The 19,578-nt window shown below is 37.3% G+C and overlaps 2 protein-coding genes across 8 annotated transcripts in view; both read left to right on the top strand.

The window, feature by feature from the left end:
- CLIC2 (chloride intracellular channel 2) overlaps positions 1-4,839 on the top strand; it is a 107,617-nt gene extending 102,778 nt beyond the window's left edge. For all 7 annotated transcript variants that reach the window (XM_054677155.1, XM_054677154.1, XM_063804701.1 and 4 more), the window contains 3 exons: positions 985-1,091; positions 1,727-1,908; positions 2,993-4,839. In XM_054677155.1, the coding sequence (XP_054533130.1) occupies positions 985-1,091; positions 1,727-1,908; positions 2,993-3,154 (451 nt within the window). In that variant the 3' untranslated portion in view covers positions 3,155-4,839. The remainder of the gene's footprint in view (positions 1-984; positions 1,092-1,726; positions 1,909-2,992) is intronic.
- A 7,905-nt stretch (positions 4,840-12,744) lies between these two features.
- On the top strand, positions 12,745-19,144 carry RAB39B (RAB39B, member RAS oncogene family). Its single transcript, XM_016947603.3, has 2 exons — positions 12,745-13,307; positions 16,160-19,144. The coding sequence occupies exons 1-2, from the start codon at positions 13,093-13,095 to the stop codon at positions 16,584-16,586; spliced, it is 642 nt and encodes a 213-aa protein (XP_016803092.1). The 5' UTR covers positions 12,745-13,092; the 3' UTR covers positions 16,587-19,144.
- The last annotated feature ends 434 nt before the right edge of the window (positions 19,145-19,578 follow it).

Below are 19,578 nucleotides of genomic sequence, written 5' to 3'. Positions count from 1 at the left end.
TCACAATTTCTATATCCATTCATCTGTTGATGGGAACTTAGGTTGTTTCTATATGTTAGCTTTTGTGAATAATGCTGCAGTGAACATGGCAGCACAGATATCTCCATGAGGTGCTGATTTTTTATTGAATACTTTTCTGCATCTAGTCATTATCAAATGGCTTTTCTTATTTGATTTGTTAATGTGGTGAATTATATTATTACATTATTTTATTTAATTATGCTAACTGAGCTTTGTATTACTAAGAGAGGATATCTTGGCTACTTTTTTCCCATTTTCTCCATCCTGTTTATTCCACCATTTGTTTTATAAGTTGTAATATTTGAAACCATATTTTTCTTTTTCTTTTTTTTTTTTTTGAGACTGAGTTTCACTTTTGTCCCCCAGGCTGGAGTGCAATGGCGCAATCTCAGCTCACTGCAACCTCCACTTCCCAGCTTCAAGCAATTCTCCTGCCTCAGCCTCCCAAGTAGCTGGAACTACAGGCGCCCGCTACCACGCCCAGCTAATGTTTGTATTTTTAGTAGAGACAAGGTTTCACCATGTTGGCCAGGCTGGTCTCAAACTCCTGACCTCAGGTGATCCACCCACCTCAGCCTCCCAAAGTGCTGGGATTACAGGCGTGAGCCACTGCGCCTGGCCAAAACCATATTTTTCTACTACTCATGTCTGAAAATGTATTGTACTGACATTATATCTTCTGACAAATAGGCTTTTAGGACCAAGTATGGAAACCACCATTTGAAACATTGTTTCTACAGATAAATGAGCTTTGGATTCCAGACAACTGATTACCCTGTGAACTTTAGAAACCAAAGTGTTCTGAGATTGGAAAAAATATAAACTTCTACTGAGAGACTTCTAAGGGTGTTTAGTTTCCAGCACAATGTTCCAGAACTTCCATTTTCAGTATAGTGCAAGCTAGGGCACCTGGTCTCTGTCATGTTATGTGCAAATGATAGTTGACGCATGTTTCTTTTTAAGGTACCCTCACCTGAGTCCCAAGTACAAGGAGTCTTTTGATGTGGGCTGTAACCTCTTTGCCAAGTTTTCTGCATACATTAAGAATACACAAAAGGAGGCAAATAAGAGTAAGATACCTTTCTTTAAATCTCTATTTTTCTCTCACTCTTCATCTTCTCACTCAGCAAAAATAGAATTTTCCTGAATATATAGTATATTTTGGGGACTGGCCTAGTCTTCCCCTCATTCTCTATACTCTCCTCTGAAATTCCCTTGCATGAAGTTGTATTAGATTTAGAACTCAAGATTCAATATAGCTATTACCAACCATAGCTCAATTAGAATATTGACATACCAGGTGTGAACTAACTGCAGGACTGTGTACCTTTAAGGTTTCTTAAACTGTGGCACCTACCATTTCCCACGAACATTCTTAAATAGGTTTATTATCCTCTGAGTCACAAGAACTGTGTTTTTTCTTTCACTTTCTAACTCTTCTGATCACTTTTCTTTCTTTCTTTTACTCTCCTGCCAATGCACCTCCCTAAGAAAAGCCCAAAAGATTTACACTCACTATTTCATCTTACTTTGTCTTATCAGTGAGTAGCTGAGCATTCTAAATAGTTAACTAGATATTGAAGAGCCAGTGTAAGTAGTATGTATAGATAGATACAGGTGTCTAAATGTGTGGAAAGCATATTTAGAATGTATTTAGTCAAAAGACAATACATTTACAAGTAACTCTATTACTTCATTGCCTCAGATTTTGAAAAATCTCTGCTCAAAGAATTCAAGCGTCTGGATGACTACTTAAACACCCCACTTCTGGATGAAATTGATCCAGACAGTGCTGAGGAACCCCCAGTTTCCAGAAGACTATTCTTGGATGGGGACCAGCTAACACTGGCTGATTGTAGCTTGTTACCCAAGCTGAACATTATTAAAGTAAGTCTTTATAAGGCAGGCTGAATGGGTGGGAGGGGTTTGCCAGTTGCCAGCACAAAGCATAGTGACCTTCCAGTGCGGTATTATTATATTATAGCTTTGTCATTATCATCATCATCATATGTACTATATACATCTCTTTTCTCTTTAGAGGGAAGATCCATAATGTTCTCTTCTGGGAAGTATTAAAACTTGTTTCTTTTTTTTTCTTTTTTGAGATAGGGTCTTGCTCTGTCACCCAGGTTGGAGTGCAGTGGCATGATCAAGGCTTATTGCAACCCCCACCTCTGAGGCTCAAGCAGTCCTCCCACCCCACTCTTGAGTAGCTGGGACTACAGGTGCGTGCCACCACGCCTGGCTAATTTTTTGTACTTTTTGTAGAGACAGGGTTTCACCATGCTGCACAGGCTGGTCTTGAACTCCTGGGCTCAAGTGATCCGCCTGCCTTGGCCTCCCAAAGTGTTGGGATTACAGGCGTGAGCCACCGTGCCCAGCCAAAACTTGTTTCTTTCTTTCTAAATCAGAAGGTATTTTCCACTGTCTTATTTTGTAATAATATTACCTATTTTACAGAATTGTTAAGAGAATTAAATAAATTAAAGCATTTAAAATGCTTAGAACAGTGCCTAGATCATAATAGGGAATAACCAATTTGGGCTATTAGTATTATGATGAATTAATCATAAATTTAATAAATATTTATTGCATAGACTTACACAGAATTTACTCTTTGAGTCCTATGCCAAACACAGAGAATACGTAAAGAAAGAAGACATAGGACTCTAAATAAACTCTTAGTCTAGTCGTGGTGGATATGTGCTCATTTTCTGTGCTTCCTTCCTCTAAATATAGTCATAATTAAATACAGAATCAATATCAACATGATTGTAAGCATGTAGTTTTGTCAACATTTGTAGACAAAACATCAAAATAGTCCAAGATTTGTGTCTACTTCATAGTTTCTTTTATAGTGCTTTTTGTGTCGATAAGATGCCTTTGATAATCTTGACTTCTAAGATACATTTCTACATAGTAGGCATATTACTGATGCCTTCTTTTTCCTCTTTTTTTTGCAAAATTCTAGGTTGCTGCCAAGAAATATCGTGACTTTGACATTCCAGCAGAATTCTCAGGAGTCTGGCGTTATCTCCACAATGCCTATGCCCGTGAAGAATTTACCCACACGTGTCCTGAAGACAAAGAAATTGAAAATACTTACGCAAATGTGGCTAAACAGAAGAGTTAGGAGAGCTCTTACGGGAGAAAAGGCTATATTTGTGATCAGATTTTACTTATTGACATATTAGAAAGGTTTTTGCAAATAAGAATATGAAAAATACTGTTTCTTCTATCCAACTCTCTTATGAAAAGGAACTCTGTATTTTCTATTAGCCATAAATAATCTGTCCACTGTATTTTACAGGTCTTCATACTTTTACTTAATTTTCTTTATCTGTATGGCAAACCACTGCAATCCTGAATGACATGGAAAGCATCACGATCTTTTGCCCTTTGCTTGAATTCCTGGAATGCATACATATAAGCTAAACAGATGTCTGCAGTTATAAATGTCATAAGTAGAGGTACAATCTCACCCTGCTCCTTAGAAACATTTCCATATAAATCGCTAAAATAATTTCACATTTTTGTTAGTTTAATATATACATGAGTTTATTTCTGATATAAATAATAAATACAGAGAGTGAGCATATCAGAGAGGCAAATTCTTAAAGAATGATTTTTAAAATCAGCTCTAGGAAGAGCTCAAGATCAATTGGTCATAGAACAGCATTTGACGCCTAGAACTATGACCACCTCATGGTCAGAGATGAGAATATAGCCTTTGTGACCAGATTATATTATTTTTAAATGAAGCACTCATTAAATAAAACATAATTTTAAAAAACAATATAAGAAACAAAGTCAACTGAATCTTTTATTCATAGAAATGAAAAGGAAAATAAAAAATGTGGCTGACCAAATGGTCTTGTTGTTGTCCATAAAAGGATAAGGTAAACAGTCCTTAGATAATTACAAAACTTTCTACAAAAGTTAAAATGTTACATTACTATAAGTATTCAGATTCACTTGTTAAAGTACTCTTAAATCATTCAAATCTGGAAACAAAAGCTGAACTTAACTCTTGCTCCCTCAAAAGAGAAACACAAGCATAAGTGCAGCTTCAAAAAAGGAAAATATTTTAGGCTTTGGTGGAAGGGTGGAGTTTAGATAAAATTTAAATGAAGTAGCGTTTTAATAGGTTCAAAGAAAAGGCAATGAGCAAACTCAAAGTACTGTCCTTGAAAACCATAGAGTCAAGATAAATGTATAGTGTATGGTTAGGTGGCAGAGAAATGCAATCATGTTGATAATCTTTGAGATACATCCTGTCATCAGTATATTTCAGAATACATGCAATGCACTAGCAAGTTACAATTGATAGAATACATTTGAAATGTTAAATGAAATAAGCCAGGAACAGAAAGACAAACACCACATGATCTCACTCATATGTGGAATTTTAAAAAGTTGATCTCACTCATATGTGGAATTTTAAAAAGTTGATCTCATACAAGTAGAGGGTAGAATCGTGGTTACCAGGGGCTAGGGAGAGAAAGAAGGCAGAGGCACTGAAAGATGTTGGTCAATGGGTATAAAGTTACACCTAGGAAGAATAAATTTTGGTATTCACCACAGTAGGGTGACTATAGCAAATAATAATGTAGCATGTATTTCAAGATAGCTAGAAAAGCAGATTTTTAAATGTCACCACAAAGAAATAACAAATGTTTATAGTGGTGGATATGGTAATTACGCCTATTTGATCATTATACTGTGTGTACATGCATTGAAACACCACATTGTATCCCATATATATGTACAATTATGTGCCCATTATACATTTAAAAAATAAATTTAAAAAACCTTCAATTAACTCTCTTGGTTTAAAAGAAAAATATAAACCAAAACTACATGATCTCTAAAACAAATGATGATGTAAACACTTCATATCAGAATCCATGGGATAAATATAAAGCAGTGATCAGAGGAAATTTTATAACACTAAACACTGCTATTAGTAAAAATAAAAGATTGAAAATAAATTGATTAAATATTGAACTAACAAAAATTTTTAAAATGTGCACAACAATGTGAATATACTTGACACTTCTCAACTCTCTGCTTCAAAATAGTTAAGGCGATGAGTTTTAAGCTATGTGTTTTTAACACAACTTAAAAAAAAAAATGTCCAAATGGATCTTGGTAGAGCACCAGCAAAAAACAGAAAGAAACTTAGAATAAGTACAACAAATTAAGTAAAAGAACACAAGAAATTAACAAAAAAAGTAAGAATTAACAAAAGAATAGAAATAGCATAGACCTAGTTAATGAATCAAAATCTTTATTTTTTAAAAGATTGATAATACAGACAAACCATTAGCTACATTAATCAAAATAAAACAGAGAAAGCAAAAGTATGCAAAACAAAGAATGGGGAAATAACTAGTAGAAGAAATTTAAGACATTATAAGAGACTACTTTGCAGACCTCTATGCAAACAAATTTCAAAATCTAGATGATAGAGATAATTTCCTAGCAAAGTAAAGATTACGAAAAACAACTTTATTAGAGATATGAAAATTGAAGAGCTCAATCTTCATAGAAGAAAGAGAGAGCATTTTTTAAAAAGAAGAAATAGAGAAAATTATAAGGAACTACTTACCAAAAAGTATCAATCCCCAGATAGTTTCACAGGGAAATTCTACCAAACTTTAAAAGACCATATAGTCTCAAAGTAACTTTGCGAAACAGTGTTTCTTCTGGAAAATATAAAACAAAATATAAAGAAACTATACATAAACATTGTACTCTAATTGGCAAAGTTGTTTCTCAAGGGGATATGTGTAGACAATTCTGAAACAGCCATACATGTATACTGAGATTGAAAAAATAAGTAAATGAACTGTAGGTGGGAAGTACAAATAATCAAGAAGGCTAGGATGAACTATGTGGTACTGGATTCGATTCAGAGACATCAGTATGTACTCAAGTTTAACTTAATATTGATAGAGGTGAATAGATACAAAAATAATTACATGTGCGTATATACATGAGTCAGTATACATATGTATAGTTCCTAGCCCTGTGTCCTGAGAGGGCCTAGAAGCAATAGTACCCTAGTAGCAACAAGCACACCCAATGCTAAGACCTTGGATTCTAATATCATTCTCCAATAAAAGGAACTAGAGCTACTTGGAGAAATAACTGATTCTAGGACCAAGGCAGGGGAAATACGAGATGGGCCTGGAGAATCTCATAGCACCAGAAAGTAAGGAATTGAGAAAAAAAAAAGATGAAGGCATGGCAAAGGAAATAGAGGAGTCATCCTGAAAGATTGCCAAATTTGGAAAAATTGCCTCAATAAAATATAGATACTCCTCACCTTCTGATGGGGCTATGACAATAAACCCATCATAAGTTAGAAATATTGTAAGTTGAAAAGGCATTTAGTACCCCAACAAACCCATCACAAAGTCAAAAAATCATGTCAAACCATAAGTCCAGATGCTCCTCAGCTTACCACGCAATTACATCCCAATAAACCCACCATAAACTTGAAAATTTGTAAGTCAAATGGTCATAAGTTGAGGTTTGTCTGTAATGCAGTATTAGATTATAACACAAAGTATAAAATAGAGGAGTCCATATGGACACAAATGACTTAATTAATAATTAATTAATTAATGGAGGAAAAGAGGCAAATCTCCCATTACAGAGGAATTTATTTATCCAGTCCTCTGTTGATGGATACTTAGGTTGATTTCATGTCTTTGCTATTGTAGATAGCACTATGATGAATATACAAGTGCAGTATCTGTTTGCTAAAATGATTAATTTTCCTTTGGGTAGATACCCAGTAATGGGATTGCTGGGTCAAATGGTAGCTTGTTTTAGTTCTTTGATAAATCTTTAAGCTGCTTTCCACTGTGGCTTAACTCATTTTCATTCCCATCAGCAATGTATAAACCTTCCCTTTTTTCCACAGCCTTGCCAGCATCTGTTATTTGACTTTTTAGTAACAGCCATTCTGACTGGTGTGAGATGGTATCTCACTGTGGTTTTGATTTTTATTTCTCTAATGTGATGTTGAGCTTTTTTTCACATGATTGTTGGCCATATGTATATTTTTTTTGAGATGGAGTCTTGCTGTGTTGCCCAGGCTGGAGTGCAATGGTACGATCTCAGCTCACTGCAACCTCCGCCTCCTGGGTTCAAGTGATTCTTCTGCCTCAGCCTCCCAAGTAGCTGGGACTATAGGTGCATGCCACCATGCCTGGCTAACTTTTGTATTTTTAGGAGAGGTGGGGGTTTCACCATATTGGCCAGGCTGGTCTCAAACTCCTGACCTCGTGATCCACCTGCCTCGGCCTCCCAAAGTGCTGGGATTACAGGCATGAGCCACCGTGCCCAACCGTATGTCTTCTTTTGAGAAGTGTCTGTTCATATCGTTTGCCCACTTTTTAATGGGGTTATTTGGTTTTAGCTTGTTGAATTGTTTAAGTTCCTTATAGATTACAAGTATGAGACCATTATAAGATAGTTTGAAAATATTTTCTTCAATTTTGTAGGTTGTCTGTTTAATTGCTTATTAATTTATTTATATTTCAATAGCTTTAGGGGTACAAGTGGTTTTTGGTTACATGGGTGAATTGTATAGTAGTGAAGCCTGGGCTTTAAGTGTATCTGTCACCTGAATAGTGTGCATTGTACCAAACAGGTGATATTTTTTATCCTTCACCTCCCTCCAGCCCTCCCCCACTTCTGAGACTCCAATGTCCGTTATACCATTCTTCAAACCTTTACATACCCATCACTTAGCCCCTACTTATAAGTGAGAACATGTGGTATTCGATTTTCCATTCCTGAGTTACTTCACTTAGGATAATGGCCTCCAGTTTCATCCAAGTTGCTGCAAAACATATTATTTCATTTTTTATGTCTGAGTAGTATTCCATGGTGAGATATATGTGTGTATATATATATATATATATATAAAACAGCAGAGGATATATTGTTTTCAAGTGTACATGGAGCGTTATCCAGAATAGACTATATACTATGCCAAAAAAACAAACCTCAAGAAATTTAAAAGGATAGAAATAATAAAAAGTATGTTTTCTGACCACATGGAATGAAATTAGAAATCAATAGTAGGAAAAAGATATAAGAAACTCACAAATATGTGAGAATTAAACAAAATACTAATAAATAACAAATGGGTCAAAGAAGAGATCAAAAGGAAAATCAGAAAATACTTCTTTCAGATAAATGAAAATGAAGACACAAGAAAGATACTAAAACTTATGGGGTTCAGATAAAGCAATGCTCAGAGGGAAATGTATAGCTATAAGTGCCTGTATTAAGAAAAAAAATCTCAAATCAATAACTTAACCTTCCAACTTAAGAAACTGGAAAAAGATGAGCTAACTAAAAGAAAATCAAGCAAAAGGAAGAAAATAATAAAGATTAGGGCAGAGATAAATGAAACAAAGGGAATAGATTAACAATAGAATCAATGAAACCAAAAGTTGGTTCTTTGAAAAGAACAACAAAATTGCCAAACTCTTTTTTGGTTCCATATGGAATTTAAAGTAGTTTTTTCCAATTCTGTGAAGAAAGTCAATGGTAGCTTGACTGCTCATTAGAGAAATGCAAATCAAAACCACAATGAGATCACATCTCACGCCAGTTAGAATGGCAATCATTAAAAAGTCAGGAAACAGTGGCACATGCCTGTAATCCCAGCTACTTGGGAGGCTGAGGGAGGATAACTGCTTGAGCCCAGGAGATGGAGGTTGCAGTGAGCCGAGATCATGCCACTGCACTGGAGCCTGGCCCACAGAGCGAGACTCTGTCTCAAAAAAAAAAAAAAAAGGAAACAACAGATGCTAGAGAGGATGTGGAGAAATAGGAACACTTTTACACTGTTGGTGGGAGTGTAAATTAGTTCAACCATTGTGGAAGACAGTGTGGTGATTCCTCAAGGATCTTGAACCAGAAATACCATTTGACCCAGCAATCCTATTACTGGGTGTATACCCAAAGGATCATAAATCATTATACTATAAAGACACATGCACACGTATGTTTATTGCAGCACTGTTCACAATAGCAAAGACTTGGAACCAACCCAAATGCCCATCAGTGACAGACTGCGTAAAGAAAATGTGGCACATATACACCATGGAATACTATGCAGCCATAAAGAAGGATGAGTGCATGTCCTTTGCAGAGACATGAATGAAGCTGGAAACCATCATTCTCAGCAAACTAACAGAAGAACAGAAAACCAAACACCACATGTTCTGACTCATAAGTGGGAGTTGAACAATGAGAACACATGGACACAGGGAGGGGAACATCACACACCGGGGCCTGTTGGGGGGTGGAGGGGTAGGGGAGGGATAGCATTAGAAAAAATACCTAATGTAGGTGACAGGTTGATGGGTGCAGCAAATCACCATGGCGCGTGTATACCTATGCAACAAACACGCATGTTCGGCACATGTATCCCAGAACTTACTATTTAAAATAAATAAATAAATAAATAAAAACTATTAGGACTAATAAGCAAGTTCAGCAAGGTTGGAGGATATAAAATCAATATGCAAAAATTAATTCCATTTTATAAACTTGCAAGGAGCAATCTAAAAATGAAATTAAGAAAACAATTCCATTCACAATAGCATCATAAATAACAAAATACTTGAAGTACAAAACTTATACACTGAACACTATGAAACATTGTTAAAACAAGTTTTAAAAACCTAAAAAAATGGAATGATATCCATCTTGTGCTCATAGATTGAAAGACTTAATTTTATTAAGACAGCAACACTCTCCAAATTGATCTACAGAGTCAAATCAATACCTATTAGCATTCCAACTGCCTTATTTGCAGAAACTGATAAGCTGTTCTTAAAATTCATATGAAATTGCAAAGGGCTCCAAATAACCAAAACAATCTTTGAAAAGATTGGATCCTCCACAGTAGGAGGACTCACACTTTCTGATTTCAGAACTTTCTACAAAGCTACAACAGTCAAGAGAGCGTCATACCAGCATAAGGGCAGACATATAGACCAATGTGTATTGACCATTTCATTTCCTCTTCTGGGAATTGTCTCTTTATATACTTTGTATTTTTTATGTGTAATCTTTTATCATTGCCTTACTGTTTTAAAACAAATCAGCTTTATTAACATAGAAATAGAAAGTCCAAAAATACATCCATACATCCATGGTCAATTGATTTTCCAGAGTGTCAAAATCATTCCATAGAGAAAGAATAGTATCCTCAATAGAGTGCTGGGATAGCTGGATATCCACATGCAAAGGAATGAATTTGAACCCCTTCCTCACACCATGCATAAAAACGAACACAAAATGGATCATAGACCTAAATGAATGAACTACAACTATAAAACTCTTAGAAGAAAGAATGAGTAAACCTTCATGACCTTGGATTGGGCAAAGTATTCTTAGACATGATGCCAGAAGCATGAGCAACAAAATAGAAACTCGATAAATTGTACTTCTTAAAAATCTAACTTTGTTTTTCAAAGGACACCCTCAAGAAAGTGAAAAAAAAGGACACACTGAATTGGAGAAAATATTTGCAAATCATATATGTGATAAAGGACTTGTGTCTAGCATATATAAAGAACTCTTATAACTCAATAATACAAAGACTAGTAATCCAGTTTAAAAATGGGCAAAAGATCTAAGTCAATATTTTTCCAAGGAAGATACACAAATGGCCAATAAGAATGTAAAAATATGCTTGAAGTCATCAGTCATTAGGGAAATGCAAATCAAACTAGAATAAAGTACCACTTCACATCCATGTTAGAGAGAATGTGGAGAAATTGGAACCCCATACGCTGCCAGTGGGATGTAATATGGTACAGCCACTGTGAAAAAGTCAGGCATTTCATCAAAGGGTTAAACATAGAGTTGCCACAGGACTAAGGAATTCCATTCTTAGGTATAAATCCCAAAAAACTGAAAACAGATATTTAAAAAAACCTTGTACATGAATATTCGATGGTAGGATTATTTAGAATAGCCAAAAGGTGGGAACAACCCAAATGTCCCTCAATGAATGAATGGATAAACAAGATATGGTCTATCCATACAATGGAATAGTATTCAGCCACAAAAAGGAATGAAGTACTGATACTTGCTACAGTGTGAATGAACCTTGAAAACATTATGCTAAGTGAAAGCAGCCAGTCACAAAAATGCACATATTATATGATTTCATGTATATGAAATGTTCAGAATAGGGAAATTTATAGAGACAGAAAGTACATTAATGGTTGCCAAAGGCTGGAGGAACATGGGATAGAGAGATGATAGCTAAAAGGTTCTGGGTTCCTTTTTTTTTAAAATATATATATATTTTTTATTATACTTTTAGTTCTAGGGTACCTGTGCAGAACGTGCAGGTTTGTTACATATGTATACATGTGCCATGTTGGTGTGCTGCACCCATTAACTCGTCATTTACATTTACATTAGGTAAATGTAATCCCTCCTAATGCTATCCCTCCCCCTCCCCCCACCCCTCTGGGTTACTTTTTGAAGTGATAAAAATGTTATAAAATTAACTGTGGTGATAGTTGTATATATCTGTGAGTATATTAAAAACCTATGCTAAGAATTGTTCACTTTAAATGGGTGAATTGTACAGTATGTGAATTTTCATGTTAATAAAGCTGATTTTTTTTAAAGAGTAAGGCAACGATAAAAGATTACACATAGAAGGCCTGGCGCGGTGGCTCACGCCTGTAATCCCAGCACTTTGGGAGGCCGAGGCGGGCAGATCACAAGGTCAGGAGATCGAGACCATCCTGGCTAATACAGTGTAACCTTATCTCTACTAAAAATACAAAAAATTAGCCGGGCGTGGTGGCGGGCACCTGTAGTCCCAGCTACTCGGGAGGCTGAGGCAGGAGAATGGCGTGAACCCGGGAGGCAGAGGTTGCAGTGAGCCGAGATCGCGCCACTGCACTCCAGCCTGGGCGACAGAGAGAGACTCTGTCTCAAAAAAAAATAAAATAAAATTACACATAAAAAATACAAAGGATATGAAGAGACAATTCCCAGAGGAGGAAATGAAATGGTCAATACACAAGACTTGGTATTGACCTCATCAGTAGTCAGAGAAATGTAAAAATAAAGCAATGAGACATATTTTTATTTAACTAAATTCTATTGAGAAGAATTAAGAAAGAATAAAACATACATATGATGCTTGAAATAATAATGCAGAGCGATGGTCTTTTCACACATTGCTGGGTAGAATTTAAACTGTTAAATAGTTTTGGAAAGTAGAATGCCCATGTCCGTTAAATTTAAAATACTTATACTCTTTGAATTCATGGCCCCTTTTTTAAGACTGTAGCTCACAGAAATAAAATACGTGTGGCTACACTTTAAAATAAGTTATGACAAAAGGGAAATTAGGTGGAAATGGAAAGATATTTATGATGCTTTATTAATTGCAAAAAGCAATTATTAATTGAAAGTAAGGCCCCAGTTTAATTTTTGTGAAAACAAACAGCAATAAATGCATATAGGAATACAAACACATATAATATTTGTGTGTTTATGTGAGCATGGAAACACTTGTAGACTAATATATAATTATGTGCCTTCCCTTTTTTGTGCAGTTTTGTATTGCTTTGCTAGTTTCAATGAAAAGGTATGACATTGGCAGTTTGAACGACAGAGAACAGTTTTAATGAACAGAGGGTGGGTGGGGTAGTTAGAAAGGGAGGGATCGCGCTAATGTTGCAGCCATTTTGTGTGCGCTCCTCTTACAGATACTGCGGCGGCCCAGGCGTCGCGTCTACGCGGGGGATTACAGTAACCCGGTTGTCAGTGATGAGTCAGAGTGCGTGGTGCTGATGCTGCTGCCATTTCATCACCTTTGCGAGCGCAGCATCCATCCCTCCGCTCTCCCGGCGCCTGGGCCTACCCAGCTTCGGGCTCCCAGGCCAGCGATGCGCTCGCGGCTGAGCTAGATCCTGCCGAGCCGCGCTCTCTGAGGCGTCGGCGGGGCGCCCCCTCCCGCCGTCCCCGGTCCGGGCCAAGGAGACCTGCAGAGCCGCGGCCATGGAGGCCATCTGGCTGTACCAGTTCCGGCTCATTGTCATCGGGGATTCCACAGTGGGCAAGTCCTGCCTGATCCGCCGCTTCACCGAGGGTCGCTTTGCCCAGGTTTCTGACCCCACCGTGGGGGTGGATTTTTTCTCCCGCTTGGTGGAGATCGAGCCAGGAAAACGCATCAAGCTCCAGATCTGGGATACCGCGGGTCAAGAGAGGTTCAGGTGGGAGCGCAGTCCGGGCCCGCAAGCAGTGGGAGGGTCTTCGGGGTTTGCACCGCCTCTGGGGAGAGAGGACTTCCTGGTTCTAGGTGCGGTCCAGGAGGGCAACACCAAGGGTCTTGGGGATTCTGCCGAAGCCCACCTTCGGCTAACCCGGAGTTTAGTGCAAGGAAAGAAGCGCCCTGACAGGGAAGGCCGGTCAATAACACATATTGCTTGCACCACAACTCCACCAACCTGCCCTTTGGTGGCTAATAAACTAGCTGGAATTGATCTCTGTATCTGTAATTCATCAATCTCAGTCCCTATGTTACATACTTTCAAAAACGTTCCCAGGTCATCCTAACATAACTGACAGAGATTTAAATACATAAATACATGTGTATTATGTTTTATTTCCACATCTGTGTGTGTGCACATATATATATGCTAACGTATGTTCCAACATAAAGGAAATAGATACCATTGATTCCTTCTTGCAACCAGCACACATTCAGTGATCATCTACTATGTGCCAGACTCTGGGCTTGTTTCTGGGAAAACAGTGTGAGGAAACTCACACAAGGGGATGCCATGTAATCTAAACAGACAAAGCCCCTTCATTCTTGGAACTTCTGTGCTAACATAGTTGAGGGAAATAGATAATCAGCAATTACGAAACTGTGTCTTGCTCATATTTGTATGCCCACTCCCTACTGTAACACTTGGCACAAAATGAACATGCTTAATTTCAATCAATGAATTCATTGAATAATCAATGAATATGTTTACTTTCACTCAGAACCCTTTGCTTTTCTATTGTAGCATGTATTATTTGTAATTATATGTATGAACACAGAGGAGGAAAGGTTAACTGGAGAAGATGAGACCGGATGAGTATGACTGCCCAAGCAAAGACAGGAAACGCCCAGGGATAGGAAACAGCATGAATAAAGACAGAAGTGAGAGGAAGCAGAGTGTACACAGAAAACTTTGCAGAGAACAATTTGAACTAAAGTAGAGCAGCAGGAACCAGATCAAGAAAACTCAATAGCCCAAGTTTATGATCATTTACTCATTTATCTATTGAAAACTAACTAAGCATAGAAGATACTGGTTGGGTAATTGAAGAGGGGTAAGGAGAAGAAATAATTACAAACTTAAGTTACCTCCAGCTCCCCACTTCCACAAACACCACTGTGGAAAATATCCTTGTACAGGTTCACTTTGAACTTGCGATTGCATTTCTCCTAAGCAAAGAAAGGTATCTTTTATGTGTTTGTTGGAATTTCTTTCTATATGAACAGCCTGTTCATATCCACTGCTTATTTATTTATTGGGCAATATGGACTTGTAAGAGTACTTTATAGATTAAGAATATTAACCCTTTCCTGTCATGTATGTTGTAAGATATATTCCTAGTTTATCATTTGTCTTTTCACATTATTTAAGATTTTTTAATGTAGGGAAGAATTTAAGGTTTATGTAGCCTTATGTCCGTGCTTAGAAGGCCTTTGTCACTTTCTTTGCTAAGTACTCACAAACAATTAATGTAATAATATATTCCAGAGTTTTGACAGTGATCTACAGCTTGCTTGTTGATTTCTTGAATCAAGCTTCTCACAAATCAAAACCTTTGTTTGTTCATGTCTAAATTTTCTGGTAAATCTACCATTCTCCATGAATCTTCAAACCTAAGAGACGAGAAATGCTTTCAGTCCCCAGGGCTGATTTGCCTGATTTTGGAGACTAAAAGTCATTTGTAAGTTTTACTTTTACCATCATCTAGCTTGGACTGTAGGTCCCTGGACAATGCTTGTTCTGCTAACATTGAGCCATTTTCTCTAAGCTATTGAGTCCTTCATTGTCTATCTTCTTTATCTGAGGAGACAGAAAACCTAAAAATAGACATAGGTAAAAAAAATCACAGTAGTCTAAAGCAAGTGACTGCAGAGACAAATAGGTCCATACCCTGTAATAAGCTTTAATACACTGTAAGCAAAGTGCCATAATGTATATTTATAATGAGGCTCCTCAAGTCAAGAAGTTAAAACATGTGAAGTTTCTTCTGATGGCTCCTGAGTTGAGTTGGCCTCTCTGAAATGTGTCAGGAAACAGGGCTGAGAGGCACTTTGCCTGAATCCTTCGCCATCTCTCTTTTTCCCATTCCCACAGGCCTTGAAAATAAAAAATAAAATTGTGTTTCTCCTCACAGAAGAGATTGAGGATCCCTGTTAGCTAATAATAATAATAATAATAATAATAAACAATAATAATAATAATGGAAAGAGAAAAAAACATGGTAATGATAAATGGAAAAAATGGAGTAGCAAGATACCTACTTTAAATATTTTGTTAACTATCATAAATTCATTTCTGTGTTTTAAAAATCCTGTTTCAACTGCTAGCATTTGTAATGAACTCTCCACGTCACAGAACACTTTAATATCCATTGTTTCATTTTGCCTCATGGTAACACTGTGACTTGGGTATCTTATTTTGCAGAAAAGGAAGTCTCTGTCAGTTATTCAGATTTAGGGGGTGGGAGAGTTAGTTGTAGTTTTACCTGAAGGCAAGAAATAGAACTCAGTTATGTCCCAGGGTCACTCTCCAGTGCTGAATCCATGGAAAATGCCTAAAAGTTCATGAACATTCATTTCTAGAAGATGCCCATCTCAAAGTTTGGCCCAATTGGAAACTCACATATTAGTAGTAGTATGGAATGCCATTTGTATTCCTTTGTTTTTTTAAAAAAAAGAAAATCATTTTTATTAAAGGACTGTGTCACTAACCAGGAACACTTGAATATACTGAGTTCATTGACATGCAGAAGTTTGGGCACGGCCTTTACTCTTTACTTCTTTCTTGTGTTTTAGATCCATCACTCGCGCCTACTACAGGAACTCAGTAGGTGGTCTTCTCTTATTTGACATTACCAACCGCAGGTCCTTCCAGAATGTCCATGAGTGGTTAGAAGAGACCAAAGTACACGTTCAGCCCTACCAAATTGTATTTGTTCTGGTGGGTCACAAGTGTGACCTGGATACACAGAGGCAAGTGACTCGCCACGAGGCCGAGAAACTGGCTGCTGCATACGGCATGAAGTACATTGAAACGTCAGCCCGAGATGCCATTAATGTGGAGAAAGCCTTCACAGACCTGACAAGAGACATATATGAGCTGGTTAAAAGGGGGGAGATTACAATCCAGGAGGGCTGGGAAGGGGTGAAGAGTGGATTTGTACCAAATGTGGTTCACTCTTCAGAAGAGGTTGTCAAATCAGAGAGGAGATGTTTGTGCTAGTCAGTTCTTTTATTTCCAAAACATGCTCTCCTACTTGAACTGAAAAGTAAGAGAAATAAATAGAATCTTTGTGTAACTGATGAGAACTCAACCTCCATTTGGATACCAAGTGAGCCTCCCTCTCAGGGGGACTCTGACAGACTCGTGTGCGGGTGGATGGGGGTGCCTGAGTGCTGTGACCAAGGGACTGAATTGCTGACATGGGCCAGGCCAGGCACTGTTTTGTGGCCCATGCTAGGCAGTGGCTGCTCCATGAGCCCTTTGTGGACCACATGTTAAAGGCCTGGGGTTTAGGAAGCTAAGTCCCAGGAAAACATACCTACAGACAGGACAACTATTCCTTGGTATTTGAGCTCACTTATAGGCCATGAACATAAAGAAATACATAAAGGGGAAAAAAGTTTCACACTGGGGACAATTAGCATAACTAAACAAAGATTATGAGCTCTACTTATTCCGTGAGAATACCCTGCACCAAAGGTGTTTGCTGGGTTTGGTTAAAAGGTACCAATTAGCTTTTAACAGCTTTCTGTAAAATGAGGAACACAGACCAAAAGGTCTGGTGTTCAAGTAAAAATGATGTGGCTATGGAAAGGAAGGCAATCTACACAGTTATTAGCACATTTCAGAAAATGAACACCCTTGTGATAGAATTACCAGCTGTATGAAACAAATTGTCCCATGCAAATTACCCTATAACTAGGAAAGAGACACTATAACCCAAATGCCATACCCCCTTTTTCCTTTGACCATGCCTGGGATTTCATTGCCTTGGCACCTGCAATCTGGAAGTAAACAGTCTGCTTGCTTCTTCAGGCACGTGACAGTGACAACACAGTGACTGCCTCTGAAAAGAGCCCTGAGGCAAACACTCTCTCCTGCTGAACAGGAGGCACTGTAACCCTTACAAACAGCTTACAGTTACTTGGGCTACTTATTTGATCATCATAACAGGCCTACGAGGTTTTTGCCCCATTTTACAGAATAGTAAACTAAGAGCCATGAGAATCACTTGGCCAAGGTCAAGGACTCGTGACTCCTAGCTCTTTTCACTGCATCATAGTGCTGTCAGATAAATAAATGATTATGAATTTGTTTACTTGGGAAGAGATATGACTATAAATAAATGTTCTCTACATGTTAGGATATGTTTTCCTTATTGATTACAACTCAGCTATAATCCTGAGGGAACATGGGAAGGAATCAAAGGTAAAGCCCATTCAGGCATTATTGACAAGAGGGCTTTAAACAAGTGAATAATTGCACAACTAAAAAGACATTAGAACTGTGTGGGCTATAAGTGTTATCACTGAGACACAGTGGATTTTTATTGAAAGGAACCACGTACAGCAATGCGGAGTGGGATAGGGATAAAATACCCACCCCAAAATGACCTTGGCCACCTGTCTGCCATATACGTACACTGAGTTCCTGTCTACCCAAGAGAGTCAGCCCTTAATTCTCAGGTGAACCAACAGCTAACTGCATCAGCAAATTGGAATGGCTGGCTTGAAGTTTCCATTATTTTCTTTAAGAGAGGTGATGCTTTAAATTACTTTTTGGATTGTAGCCAGTTCAGCTAGGCAAAAGCCATACTTTTCACAATTAAAAAAAAAACTATTCTGACTAGAGTCAGGTTTCTCATATCCATTGTGATAGGAAGGCCTAAGAATGACAAATCGCTTTGAGATATAATATTGAACTTCAGTATGAATGTGACCGAATCTGAAACTTTGGGAATTTGCTTCAGCCAGAATAAAGAAGCCAAATCATGAAAATTATGGAAGACTATTCTGCCACCTGTGCCCCAAGTTGGATGAGCAAACCACTTTGGATCAGTTCACAGCATTAACTACAAGTGAACTGATCATCTTCTCTATATTCATTTCACAAGAGCTGGCTTAGGTGGGGTAATTAAATTGCCACCTTCGTGGTTGTAAAAGACAAATAAAACATGGCAAATTTCATTAACACAAAATTTCATCAACTGCTATACTGAATTATGTTTAGAAGATTCTGAAAGCAAGATTATCCAGTGGGTAAATGAGAGTCGACTGGATTCTGTCAGTTCAAAAAAGGAAACAAACAAAACTTCCCTACAATTTTCTTCACTAAAATTTATTATATGTACACTATTCCCACTCCTGGCATTTTCTGGCAGGTTTAAAAATATTCAGCATAAATCCAGCAGAGGTGGCTGAGCTTAATTGCTTAAATAAGTTCTAGAAAATTTAAAAATCATTTTAGTAGAATTCAGTACCGTTGTCACTGCAATAAGTGGGTTTTAGAAAATAAGTGTGAAAAGAATCAGGTGTTAATATAATACTAAGGATAAAGCTTTAGAAGCTATTTTACTACATAGGTAAAGAAAAGATAAACTAACTTGTAACAAAGACCACAACTGCATGTTGGATTAGATTGTCTCATATTTCAGAATAAAATGTACTGTATACTTTTCCTCACTTTGTTGTGCACTGTAATGAAATGTGAAAAATGCTTTATTTAGCTGTATGTGAATGAAAATATGCTTGTATTTAGTAAAATGATTGATTATGTGACTGTGAGATTCCAAGTGTGTGTTATAGCTATTTCCAGAATCTGTTACTACAGCGTAGCAACTACTACCAAGGATATCAATAAGATGTGACATAGCATACACAATCGTATTCACCATTACCTTAAAGCCAGAAAGAGAATATAATTTTTGAAGGTTATCTGACATCATATCAAAAGTCACTGGGACCTCAATACTTCCTGGTGAGCATATGCCACTTTGAGAAAAGTTGGTTCTGTCAAGCCTAAATCTTCATCATGATGATTTTTAATCAAGAGTCTTAATTCTGTTGCCAAGTAGTTGATTACAACTATTATGTTCCCTGGAAAGTCTTCTTTTTTCCAGGCTAAGTTGCCTCAGCTTTTTCATATCCTACTACGGCATGCTTTTTATGCCAGGATCACTTACAGTGTGGCACCAACATAAGAACACAATAGT

The sequence above is a fragment of the Pan troglodytes genome, chromosome X (genome assembly GCF_028858775.2).
Source record: "Pan troglodytes isolate AG18354 chromosome X, NHGRI_mPanTro3-v2.0_pri, whole genome shotgun sequence".
NCBI classification, from domain to species: domain Eukaryota; kingdom Metazoa; phylum Chordata; class Mammalia; order Primates; family Hominidae; genus Pan; species Pan troglodytes.
Note: the sequence above shows the minus strand (reverse complement) of the source record. Positions and strands in the feature narration are given on the sequence as shown.